Source organism: Saccostrea cucullata, unplaced genomic scaffold, assembly GCF_032062105.1.
Source record: "Saccostrea cucullata isolate Sc308-1 unplaced genomic scaffold, CSIRO_AGI_Scuc_v1 ctg458, whole genome shotgun sequence".
NCBI classification, from domain to species: domain Eukaryota; kingdom Metazoa; phylum Mollusca; class Bivalvia; order Ostreida; family Ostreidae; genus Saccostrea; species Saccostrea cuccullata.
In genome coordinates, this window is record NW_026928578.1 from 324,504 (window position 1) to 337,642 (window position 13,139).

The following is a 13,139-nucleotide window of genomic DNA, read 5'->3' on the forward strand; positions in this document are numbered from 1 at the left end:
TACTCCTCCTACAGTTTTGGTCTGATTTCAATATAATTTGGCACACAAGTAGACTACACTAAGATACATAATTCTGTATATCAGTTTTTGATTTCGATGAACGGTGTTGCCGTGGTTACTAAAAATAGAAATTTCTGTGAAATTCTTTCAAAATGCTACTCCTCTTACAGTTTTGGTCTGATCTCAATATAACTTGGCACACAAGTAGACAACACAAAAATACATAATTCTGTATATCGGTTTTTGATTTCGATGAACGGTGTTGTCGTGGTTACTAAAAATAGAAATTTCTGTGAAATTCTTTCAAAATGCTACTTCTCCTACAGTTTTGGTCTGATTTCAATATAACTTGGCACACAAGTAGACTACACTAAGATACATTATTCTGTATATCGGTTTTTGATTTCGATGAACGGTGTTGCCGTGGTTACTAAAAATAGAAATTTCTGTGAAATTCTTTCAAAATGCTACTCCTCCTACAGTTTTGGTCTGATTTCAATATGACTTGGCACACAAGTAGACTACACTAAGATACAAAATTCTGTGCATTGGTTTTCGCTTTCGATGAACGGTGTTGCCATGGTTAATAAAAATAGAAATTTCTGAGAAATTCTTTTAAAATGCTACTCCTCCTACAGTTTTGGTCCGATTACAATATAATTTGGCACACAAGTAGACTATACTAAGATACATAATTCTGTGCATCGGTGTTTAGCTCTACTGGTCAGAGACCAGAAGAGCTTATGCAATAGTAAGGTGTCTGTCGTCCGTCCGTCCGTCTGTCTGTCTGTCTGTAAACAATTTTTCAAAATGCTACTCCTCCTACAGTTTTGGTCCGATTTCAATGTAACTTGGCACACAAGTAGACTACACTAAGACACATAATTCTGTGCATCGGTTTTTGATTTCGATGAATGGTGTTGCCGTGGTTACTAAAAATAGAATTTTCTGTGAAATTCCTTTAAAACACTACTCCTTCTACAGTTTTGGTCTGATTTCAATTTAACTTGGCACACAAGTAGACTACACTACGATACATTAAATAGTGCATCGGTTTTTGATTTTGATGAATGATGTTGCCATTAGTACTAAAAATAGAAATGTCCGTGAAATTCCTTTAAAACATCACTCCTTCTACAGTTTTGGTCTGATTGCAATGGCTTCTTTTCTTATCCTTTGTTATAAGTACAAACCAGTAGAGCTACAGTCTCGACAGAGACTTCTGGTTTTTTTTAGTTTCTCATAATTGCACAGTACTTATTAAAAAAAAAATACAAAAAATTTTTCAAGCACATTAAGAAATGTGCATTCTCTCATTAGTATAATGATCCGAACCTCATCACATCATTTACATTGATAAAAGCAGTAAAATGGAATATAAGTATATAATATTAATATTGCACAAAGCATTGCAAAAAGAAATAAATAGTTTAAAAAGTTAGTGTGGAATGTTGAAGAAAAAAAATATAAATAAGGATTCTTTCACATGTTAAATAACTATCATAATGAAATGTTAACGTAAAATATGACAAGATTTTAGATACATATTTAAGGATGCTGCAACGACATCTTTCACTTTGGCATTAATCTCTCTTTTATCAACATGTGCTAATTAATAAATCACAAAAGTTACCCAAATATATCTGATATATCATTACTGCTGAGATTTGAACTTTGTGAGTTACTAAATCCTTGATTCTGGGGTATATTCATACTGTTCAATGGCATATTAAACTGTCCCTGCATCATAGAGGGGGGTTTACTCATCATATTTTGTTGTCCCATAAATCCCTGGTTTCCCATCATTCCCTGGTTCCCCATCCTGCCCTGATTTCCCATCATGCTCTGCTGTCCCATGAATCCCGAGTTACCCATCATCCCTGGCTGTCCTGGCATCATACTGGTGCTTGACATAGTCTGTGGTCTCATAGGCTGATTCATCATTGAACCCATTGATGAACTGCTCATAGGAAATGAAGATCCTTGTGACTGAATACCAGACATTTGATTCAGAGTTGCCTTTGGTTGTGATGAACTAGGAAGAATTGAGTCAAATGCTGACAAATCAAATGACTGTTTATTGTTTGTTGTTGATGTTGGTCGAATTCCTGAAGAACTTTGAGATTGCCCCACAGATCCTATCCCAGAATAATTTGGAAATCCACTAGTACTAGACACACCATGAGAAAACTGCATAACATTTGAATTCATACTTTGTTGTCCCATCAGCCCTTGACCTCCAGTCATCTTTGGTTGTCCCATTGTGTTTGAGTTCATCAATGAAGCAGTTAAATCTTTGGGTTGTGACTTTGATACAGAGGGTGCAGCTTTGCTGGCAGACATTGTTAGAGGCTTCTGCTCTTTAAACCTCCTCTGTTGCTCCTGTTGCTGAGCTAATCGCTGTTTCTCTTCTAGAGAGAGTGTCTGAAAGGCATTTTGAATAAAATTATGAATAATTTTTTAGATTGACATGGGGGTGGGGGTATGCATTTAGATATTTATGGAAATCAGTCCTAGTTTTACCTTTGGGACAGATTTAGATTGGCTGTCCTTGGCATTAGATGGGGTTGGAGTTCTAGATGGCTCAGGAGTCTGTTTACTATTTGTGACAGTTTGTTCCACACCAAACCCACTCAAAAACTGGTCCATCTATGCAGTAAATCACATTAAATTAATATGAAGAAGTATTTCAAACTTTTGCTTTTAACATACATATACCTACATACACATACATGGACAGAAAATCTGTAATTAATTTCACTTGATCTTTTTAAAAATCAAATCTCATTAAATTTTGGCTTTTAAGGATATCTCTTTACTGTGCACATTGAGAGTTTTAATTATGTGGTATTTTTATGCAGATAGACTTATCAGCCGTTAGATCTAAAATAAAAGGGATAATACAAAATTCAAAAATGATAGTCTTCTTTCTTACAAACTGAACTCATATACATGTATAACACAGATCCTTGATTAATTGTACACTGTACCATAGTTTTAGGTTCCTCAGTTTTGGTAGATTTTTCATCTTGTCCTGTTATTTTCGTAATTTCTATAGTTCTGAAAGAAGAAAATGGGTAATCAAAGATTACAAAACTCATCTCAACCTTACAAGTAACTATAAGTATCATACCAAATCTCCGTAAAATGTTAGAGCAGCAATAACAACTCTGAAATATAAAAACTCTGAAATATAAAGGAGAGTTTCTTTGAAATCTACACACTCAAAAAACTTCAACCTGTTACTAAATATATAGAAAATGTGGGCCAGATAAACCATCAGCACTACTGATTCAATTTCACCTGATTAAGAAAAGGATTTATTTCAGTACCAGAAAACTAGTGTACAATGTATTACATAAAATTATTAATTACTTTTCTTAAATCAATAGTTTTTAACCTAATTAAAGGTCTGTTGTTCATTCTTACTTTTGTTCTTGTCTCATTTTGTCGATCTGTTCTAGTTTACTGGAATGCTCTGCCTCCAGCTTGTTAATCATGTCCTTGATTGTAGTTATATAGGCAGTGAACTGTTTAAAGAATACACAATTATTGTTGTTATATAGGCAGTGAACTGTAAACATTACAAGAGACCCATGGACCACATCGCTCACCTGAGAAACTTTGGCCATGCTATTCTTTAACAGATTTCCCCCCTTTTGTAATACCAATTGTGACCAAGCCCTATCCCCAGGGTCATGATTTTGAATCTACACTAAGATTCACATAAGTTTCAGTTTTTTCCCAATGGTTCTTGAGAAGAAGATTTTCAAAGATTTTTTATATATAAATAAAATTTAAGTTCTACCCTATCATTTGCTTCTTTATATGCTTTCACATAAGTTTCAGCTTTTCTGGCCCAGTGGTTCTTGAGAAGAAGATTTTGAAAGTTTTTTCCAATATATTTCTATGTTTGCCCTTCCCTACCCCTAGGGATCATGACTACCCCAGGATGCTTCCACATAAGTTTCAGCTTTTCTGGCCCAGTGGTTCTTGAGAAGATTTTTTAAAGTTTTTTCCTGTATATTTGTGGCCCTCCCTACCCCCAGCAGTCACGATTTGAACAAACTTGAATCTACACTATCTGAGGATTCTTCCCTATAAGTTTCATCTTTCCTGGCACAGTGGTTCTTGAGAAGAAGATTTTTAAAACATACCATCAAATTTTCACTATTTCTTAATTATCTCCCCTTAAATAAAGGCACGGCCTTTCATTTGAACAAACTTGAATCCCCTTCACAGAAGGATACTTTGTGCTAAGATTGGTTGATATTGGCCAAGTGGTTCTTGAGAAGAAGTCGAAAATGTGAAAAGTTAAGGACGACAACGACGACGACAACAACAAACAACGGACAAATTTTTTCAAGCCTTCAGCTCAGGTGAGCTAATAATTATAAAGTGTGTATTTAAAGTAATCATACTTGTACAAGCAATCACACAATCATTAAATAGCTATTGAAATGAGACCATGTTTTAACTTTACAAATATTGTTCATTATGAATACAGCTGTTCTCTAACCTGTGACAGATTCAGATTACTGTCAATGCTGACTGGTATCAGGAATGGTAGAACTTTTGTAGCCAGGATGTCCTTAGTAATCCCTCGTTTGGCATGCGACATGGTCACCTGATAAATTCCTACAGAAAAAAATCTTTAATTTATGAATTATACAATATTATAGCTTGTTTGTCATCAGTCAATACTAGGAGTTTATGCCCCCTTACCCAGGATGCTCATTAGGACGGCAGGCTCACGGGAGGGTATCTGAGGTAGGAGTGGGAAGACGTCGTCCAGAACGGTCCATTTATCCATGTACTCCAGCAGCTTACCAATACATAGCAGGCAGTTAATCCGCACCTACATAATAACACACAAAGTATAAATATAGTAACCAATACATAGCAGGCAGTTAATCCGCACCTACATAATAACACACAAAGTATAAATATAGTAACCAATACAATGAACCTACATAATAACACACAAAGTATAAATATAGTAACCAATACATAGCAGGCAGTTAATCTGCACCTACATAATAACACACAAAGTATAAATATAGTACCAATACATAACAGGCAGTTAATCCGCACCTAAATAATAACATACAACTTATAAATACATGTATATTTGAAAATGTTGAAACCGAGCTTAAATAATATAGGGGAATAATGAACTCAAGGTCACAGGACAGGTAAATGTAAAAAATTATGTCATAGCTGAATAGATCTCATCAATTTGTATCAGTGAATGAATTTAGGTTAATATATCCGAAAAAGTTTCTTTGAACAGAGGAAAATGATAAGTGAGATGGGCAGATGAAAGGGCATAAGATGGACATGTCAAACGTTATATTCATGGTGGGGCAGAATAAATCACTGCTTAAACAAGTAGTATACATGTACTTGTATTTTAGGGCCCCTTCCTAAAAAAATAGACTTCTGTTTCAATAAATTACATTTGGTTTGCAATGAAAAAGACATAACATTCAATGTACATATCGAACATTAAATTCCTGTAGCTTGACTTACAGAGAGAGTTCCAGTTGACAGACAGATCTTCTTTATCCGAGGCAGGATGGATTTTTTCAAAGCAGAGAATTCTATCAGTCCAGCAAATGTTGGCACAATATCCAAACACATATCCTTGGGGAAAAAACGAAATTTTGAAAATGTTTAAGGATGTAACTGTTTAATGTATTTTTTTTGTTTTGTTAATGATTTTTTCCTATATAAAAAAGGATAAAGTATCAATGTAGCAAATTATTTTGCTACTGAAAATATTTTATTACCATTTCATTATTTTACTAAATATTCAGAATTTTTTTTTCTGAATTTCTGAATCTCAATTCTAATTAACAAATAATCCAAGCAAAAAAGGAACGTTATGTTGAACATATATTGAACAAAGGATTCAGAATATTTAAGACCTGTCCCTTATACATATATCGTCTCCAAGTTCAAGATTTTGCAGGGAATTGTAGCATACTGTAGATTGGCAAATAATCGCGATGATTTTTATTTCGCTATATTCATGATTTATCATATTTCCGCGAAATTTAACCCATCGTGAATGTTATCATTAGTTTTAAAAACGTTTAAATGCAAAATACAATATTTTGAATTAATTTCTTTTATCGTGAAATTAAAACCATTGCGATTGGTACTTTTTGAGATATTGTGAAATTTTAACACTGTGGAATTAAAACAACTTACAGTAAGCTTGATTTTTTTTTTCATTTTGACATCCAAGACTAATTTTCAGAACAGCACTTAGAATAAAATGTTCTTTGACAATCTTCTTCAATCATGACTGAAGCATAGTTAAATCATGATTCTTTATGGTAAGTGAGAGTTATCTACTTCCAATAAATAATGAATCATGGGTAAAATTCACCTGTAGTTGAGAGTTGTTATCTGCCTCTAGTGACTGATGAATCATGGGTAAAATTTACCTGTAGTTGAGAGTTATCTGCCTCTAGTGACTGATGAATCATGGGTAAAATGTGACTGGTTATCTCATTCTTAGGAGTCTTTTTCAGCAGTAACTTCATGTTTTGCATGAAGATCAGTGATACCTGTATAAAAAAATCGTTCAAATATCATAGAAATCTTAGTAATTGCAATTATTTAACCTCACCCATAAAAATCGCTAAAATTTTAAAATTAACAGGGATTTTTCTAACTATGATCATTTATTTGATTTTCTATGGGAAACCAGACACATCACATTGATAATCTTCCTACTTTTACAAATAATTCCCTTAGTTATACATGTCAATACTGAAATTTTACTTGACAAAATAAAGAGAGCAGGAAATATGTTGGCTTTCTACTGTGTACCTGTATAGGTTCTTTAATCCTAAGTAGAGGAATAAGGGCGGGGAATATAACACTTCTATACTCTGTGTCCGTCGCCTGGTCCGCCATCAGAAGGAGACTAGGGAGGGTGAAGGGCACCATGTCCGAGTTCATGCTCTCCTTCACCAGAGGCGGCAGAATACGCTGCAGGTTCACTCTCTACAAATCAACACAAATCAGAGTTAATTCAGAACATTAATATTACATTATAATCAAATCAAAAGATGTTAATACTGGATAAATGGATTAACTTAAATTTTGAATTAACAGCAAGATTACCAATAAAGCTAAGAAAAACTTTCATACAGACCTTTATAATCAAAGATACCAGTATACTAGTATATGAAATGTATTCTACACATGTACCTTGGGAAGGTTTTTCATGATTTTGGGAAGGCCTCTGAAGAACTCAGATTTCTGCAGATTGTCTCGTTGAAATAAGGTATCCATAAATTGCAGAGTTACAGTTCCAACATCATCAAAGAAATCAACCTATGAAAAGTCAAATCTAAGTTGATTATCATATACAATTATAAAATTAAAATGCAGAATTATACTGTTTGAGATCCTGTTGAGATAAAACCAGTGTGATAAGTTTTTAACATGCAACAGTTTTTTTGAATTTTCACATAATTATAATTTTTTGTAACATCATTCTCTGTTCACTCAGTCTTATATTTCAAAGACTGTAACAAAGGACATTTTCATATCCCTTTTTAATGGTACGTAGCCCAATTTGGGCAAAATTAGGCAAAAAAATTGTTGATCTCGGTCTAACTTTTCCACCACTATAAATAACTTTTGCATAAGTAAGACTATGATGAAACTTGAGCCTCTAAGAGTTTCATGGCACTGAAGCCAAAGCTGACTTGGTTCTGTGTTAAGGAGTGTCTTACCTTCATTAACTGACTAGGATCGGTCTGACTGTAGGTTCTGCGTCTTACCTTCATTAACTGACTAGGATATGGTCTAACTGTAGGTTCTGTGTCTTACCTTCATTAACTGACTAGGATCTGGTCTAACTGTAGGTTCTGCGTCTTACCTTCATTAGCTGACTAGGATCTGGTCTAACTGTAGGTTCTGTGTCTTACCTTCATTAACTGACTAGGATCTGGTCTAACTGTAGGTTCTGTGTCTTACCTTCATTAGCTGACTAGGATCTGGTCTAATTGTAGGTTCTGTGTCTTACCTTCATTAACTGACTAGGATCTGGTCTAACTGTAGGTTCTGACTGACTAGGATCTGGTCTAACTGTAGGTTCTGCGTCTTACCTTCATTAGCTGACTAGGATCTGGTCTAACTGTAGGTTCTGTGTCTTACCTTCATTAACTGACTAGGATCTGGTCTAACTGTAGGTTCTGTGTCTTACCTTCATTAACTGACTAGGATCTGGTCTAACTGTAGGTTCTGTGTCTTACCTTCATTAACTGACTAGGATCTGGTCTAACTGTAGGTTCTGTGTCTTACCTTCATTAACTGACTAGGATCTGGTCTAACTGTAGGTTCTGTGTCTTACCTTCATTAACTGACTAGGATCTGGTCTAACTGTAGGTTCTGTGTCTTACCTTCATTAACTGACTAGGATCTGGTCTGACTGTAGGTTCTGTGTCTTACCTTCATTAACTGACTAGGATCTGGTCTGACTGTAGGTTCTGTGTCTTACCTTCATTAACTGACTAGGATCTGGTCTAACTGTAGGTTCTGTGTCTTACCTTCATTAACTGACTAGGATCTGGTCTAACTGTAGGTTCTGTGTCTTACCTTCATTAGCTGACTAGGATCTGGTCTAACTGTAGGTTCTGTGTTAAGGAGGAGTTTCATACCTTCATTAACTGACTAGGATCGGTCTGACTGTAGGTTCTGTGTCATACCTTCATTAACTGACTAGGATCTGGTCTAACTGTAGGTTCTGTGTCATACCTTCATTAACTGACTAGGATCTGGTCTAACTGTAGGTTCTGTGTCTTACCTTCATTAACTGACTAGATCTGGTCTAACTGTAGGTTCCGTGTCTTACCTTCATTAACTGACTAGGATCTGGTCTAACTGTAGGTTCTGTGTCTTACCTTCATTAACTGACTAGGATCTGGTCTGACTGTGGGTTCTGTGTCTTACCTTCATCAACTGACTAGGATCTGGTCTAACTGTAGGTTCTGTGTCTTACCTTCATTAACTGACTAGGATCTGGTCTAACTGTAGGTTCTGTGTCTTACCTTCATTAACTGACTAGGATCTGGTCTGACTGTGGGTTCTGTGTTAAGGAGGAGTTTCACATATTGTTGAAGACTGTCAGGAACACTTCCCAAAAGAGATGACCTGAATTTCCTAAGCTAAAAGGATATATTCATTTTTACCGGAGTAAATAAAATCTCGTAATGCATGTTAATTAGCTTTAGAAAAATATATTATTTTCTTTTTTCTCCTTATGCATATACATTTCCTTATTTAGCATTTAGATTACTGTTTCAGTTCTCCAAACATAAATATTTCAATATATGACATCAAATTCATTTAATAGTGTCCTACACATTAAATATCTCTAACAAATAAAATCAATTTAAGAATTTTTTTTAACAAACATAAAAATCTACCTCCTCTGTGAATTTTTTGAACTGAGAGAGCTGGCCGTGACACTCGTACAGAGGTTTGCCTTGGTTGTAGATACAGTAGATTAGGACCCCCAGGGAGAACATGTCACTGGCCTCACTACAGCTGTGGGTCAGGGAGTACTCTGGGGCCAGGTAATCCAGGTCTGGCTGGGTCACAGGGGGCTGGTCAGGACTCCACTCGTTACACAGAAATAAAGTCTGAAAACCAAAATTAACCGTACAGAATTAAACAATTTTTCTTATGTTTTTGAATACATTCATTAGTTACAATTTTAATACAAAGCAAATTCAAAAATATATTCACTGTAATTTCCAAGAAGCATGAAGGCAGTTGATTTTTAGAAGACTGCATCAAATTTAATTTCTTTTCAATTTAAAGTAAGCAAATTTCTTTCACATGTATATCATAAAATATATTGTATCCAATGGAAAAGCTTTAAAAATGCTTTATTCTTATTTCTGATAAAATGAAGTTTAACTATGCCTGATATGTACACTATCTATTAATACTTTGATCAATCTAGAACTTTACACTGTTATCTTACACTTTGGTCCTGTTGGTTGGCATTTAGAACACAAAAGTCAAGACCAGCTAGCTTCCATGATCCATACTTGTTTATAATAATACTGGATGGACACACATTGTTGTGCATTATTTTGGCATCTTTGTGAAGAAATCCCAGTCCCTCTGTCAACTGCAATGAATGGTAAAAAATAATGCCATTTTTTTCTCTTTTTCTTTTGCAAATTTACAAAAATTTCCTGTTCAATTCTATTCTAGTATACTAATATGCAAAACTTTTTTCACTGATAAACTGTTGATTTTTTTATTAAAAAAGAAAGGTGAATTTATGTCATAATTTGTAAACTCAATTTTCATACAAAATCTTTCAAAAAGTAAACACTCAAGTACAGTACTTGCATAAAAAGCTGGGAGATGCAGTGCTTGGAACTATTATTGCCTACTTATCATTAGTCTGTCTTTTTTCACTATCTTAAAATATACCGATACTTTAATATCTATATATATTTTTTTTTTTGCATACCTGTAGGACACCGTGTTTGATTTCCACCTCAAATAGTTTAAACTCGGCCAGTTCTGGGGGGACAGGAGTGGGTACATTTGTGTGATCTCCTAAAACATTGGCTAAACTAGCAAACACTGGCTCTGTAGCAAAGGCAAGGGCCTCTCTAAAATACATGTCCATGTATAAATACAATTGTGTGAAAATACCAAAATTTATTTTTAGGATATGTACTTATTTTAAGATATTTTTATTTATATCTGAAATGACTGGAGTGTCATTGAATGACATTTATAAAGTTCAAATGAAGCTTAATTAAGGTTATTCACAATGTTTTTTCAGTATTTCTTTAATATTTTCCCACTTCCTATTGTATGTCTTTATATCTTTGAGACTGATATGAAAATATCTAAAGCCAAAGCACTGGAGTAATCCAGAGGTTTGTATCTCATTTCCTTATGTCCTATTACCATTACTTTACCTTGATTCCTCCAGGGGGTGAAGGACAGACAAAATCTTGGGGTGCCTCAATCTTGTCAGCTGTGAAACACCTTTCTTCAATGACTCAATAATCATTTCTCTGTCTCTTTTGGAGTATTTTTCCAACTGCTTCTTTTCAAACACAAAGACTGCTGCTTCCTGTTTTATAATTCAATGAAGAATAAAATTCAATCAATTTAAAATCTATGGTTAATATTTTTTAAATTTCCTCAGGGGCCCAAATTGCTTGCCTGCCTAGCATCAATCATGTAAATTCATGTTTTTAACTAAACTTTAATTTAACATTAAATTAAGTAATACACTATATAAACTTGTGCATGTTTTTAGTGTAACAGTTGAAATTGACACCCCAAGGAAAACCATAGTCAGAGCTTTTACATATTACCATCTAGTAGACTATGTTACCTGCTTAGTGGTCCTCTTAATGGCATTGTAGATCTTCCATGACAGCCCTGGTCCACCCGAGGCGATGTGGTTAGAGACATCAAAGTCTTTAGAAAGGGGAATTCCAGGAAGAGCACTGCTGACTGCACTGCGGAGTTTGTTAAAAACATCCATTTCTCAGCTACACCCTAAATCATATTGAAGTGTACTGTATGGCCATTCTTGCTTTTCAGCAGCAGATTCTTTTATCTTATATTTCCTAAGTAAAGCTTAAATCACCTATTGAAGTAGTATTCTATCACAGAGGGACATGATCTGAACTAACTTAATTTACACTACCTCAGGATGCCTGCACATGAAATGACTGATCATGGTTTTGTTGTTTTCTAAATGCACTTTTATATGTTAAACTAGTATTGCCCATTGTGGCCCTAATATATACCCTTTGGGTCGTGATTTACGGAACATTGATTTACCCAAATGAGCCCATTTGGGTAAATCAACACACCCATGATTTATACTATGACCTACACCATATCACGAAGCTTTCATCTTTCCTTACCCAGTGGATATTAAAATATTTTTTCAAATAACCCCACCCAATTTATATCTTTCCTTTAAATTACCTCACTGCAAAACTTTGTGTTTTAAATCTCCCATTTTGGTCTGATATAGATGACCATTTTGCAAATTGACAGAAAATTTCACAAAATCAATGTCAATATATATTTTTTTTAATTATGAAGATGTGTTTTATCAACCCTAGTTAGAATAATACATACATGTATCTGTGTTTTGACAAGCCGTCACCACAACTGGGTGTGTTGGACAACATCATTTTAACAATGAGGACATTCTATCTATATCAATCCACGCTCTCTTACTACAGACATTCTACAGTGTGATCATTTGACAGATATATTGCCATCTACTTCCAAAAGTTGTAAAACAGAGATGCTGTTAAGGAGGAGTAAGATTTTTTATCAAACCTATGGTAACACACCCCCTGAAACTTAAAGTTGTCCTGTCGAGAAAGTCAGTATCATTATCTTTACAACAAATCCTGTGTGTTAATCACATGTTAGAAGCTCTCTGTTTGTTTAATAAAAAAATATCAGTGACTTGAAAAACTGTCTACCTGTCAGTTGAGGTATAATATGAATACATTTTTGTATCTCGTAACCAGCCTCTATAACCAGGCAGAGCGCATGCGCGCAACAAATTTACATCGAGTTCGGAAAACAGCAGAGAGGAAATTCGGAATATATAACGAAAACTAGTAGTGCTATTCTCAGATGCAGAAATTTATGCATAATTCAATAAAATTTTATTTAAAAAGCCGAAGAATTAATAAGTCGACATTGCAATTAGTTTTTATTTGTTTATTTAATCTTTTATTTATTTGTTTATTTATTTATTTATTTTTATTTTTTTTAATTGTAATAATTATTAATAAACTAAGTAACTTATTTATTTATTCATTAGGAAATTTATTTGTCTGTTTATCTATGAATACATTCTTTTCTTCATTAATTAATTATTCTAATGAGTAATCAATTCTTCTATTTATTTATTATTCATTTATTCTTTTATTTAATTAATAAATTTATAGATTAATTTATTATTTGTTTTAATTCATTTATATTTTAATTTATTTGTTTATTTGTTTACTTAATTTATATTTTGCTTAATTGTTTATTTATTTATTGGTTTTCTTCTTTATTTATTGGTTTATTTATTATTTCTGATAATTAAAGTA

At 33.9% G+C, this 13,139-nt stretch overlaps 1 protein-coding gene across 2 annotated transcripts; it reads right to left on the reverse strand.

Annotated features, from left to right (window-relative positions):
* Positions 1–1,266: 1,266 nt before the first annotated feature.
* LOC134278024 (SCY1-like protein 2) lies at positions 1,267–11,601 on the reverse strand. 2 transcript variants are annotated; one of them, XM_062760339.1, is made up of 17 exons: positions 11,402–11,601; positions 10,977–11,134; positions 10,517–10,661; positions 10,016–10,165; positions 9,453–9,668; positions 9,075–9,191; positions 7,228–7,353; positions 6,844–7,020; positions 6,477–6,578; positions 6,398–6,421; positions 5,533–5,646; positions 4,726–4,858; positions 4,520–4,638; positions 3,430–3,530; positions 2,991–3,060; positions 2,524–2,649; positions 1,267–2,424 (listed from the first exon to the last, which is right to left on the reverse strand). In XM_062760339.1, the coding sequence occupies exons 1-17, from the start codon at positions 11,552–11,554 to the stop codon at positions 1,630–1,632; spliced, it is 2,826 nt and encodes a 941-aa protein (XP_062616323.1). In that variant the 5' UTR covers positions 11,555–11,601; the 3' UTR covers positions 1,267–1,629. The 2 variants fall into 2 exon arrangements, with proteins under 2 accessions (XP_062616323.1, XP_062616324.1); XM_062760340.1 differs by lacking the exon at positions 6,398–6,421 and having other exon boundaries at positions 6,456–6,578.
* Between the last annotated feature and the right edge of the window lie 1,538 nt (positions 11,602–13,139).

Bases quoted from the DNA above. Each gene is read 5' to 3' on its own strand.
- LOC134278024 (XM_062760339.1), bottom strand. From the start codon at position 11,554: ATGGATGTTTTTAACAAACTCCGCAGTGCAGTCAGCAGTGCTCTTCCT. The intron at 7,354-9,074 runs GTAAGACACAGA...GACTTTTCATAG, and splicing joins ATCCTAGTCAGTTAATGAAG to GTTGATTTCTTTGATGATGT. The intron at 6,579-6,843 runs GTACACAGTAGA...TTTTTTATACAG, and splicing joins GGATTAAAGAACCTATACAG to GTATCACTGATCTTCATGCA.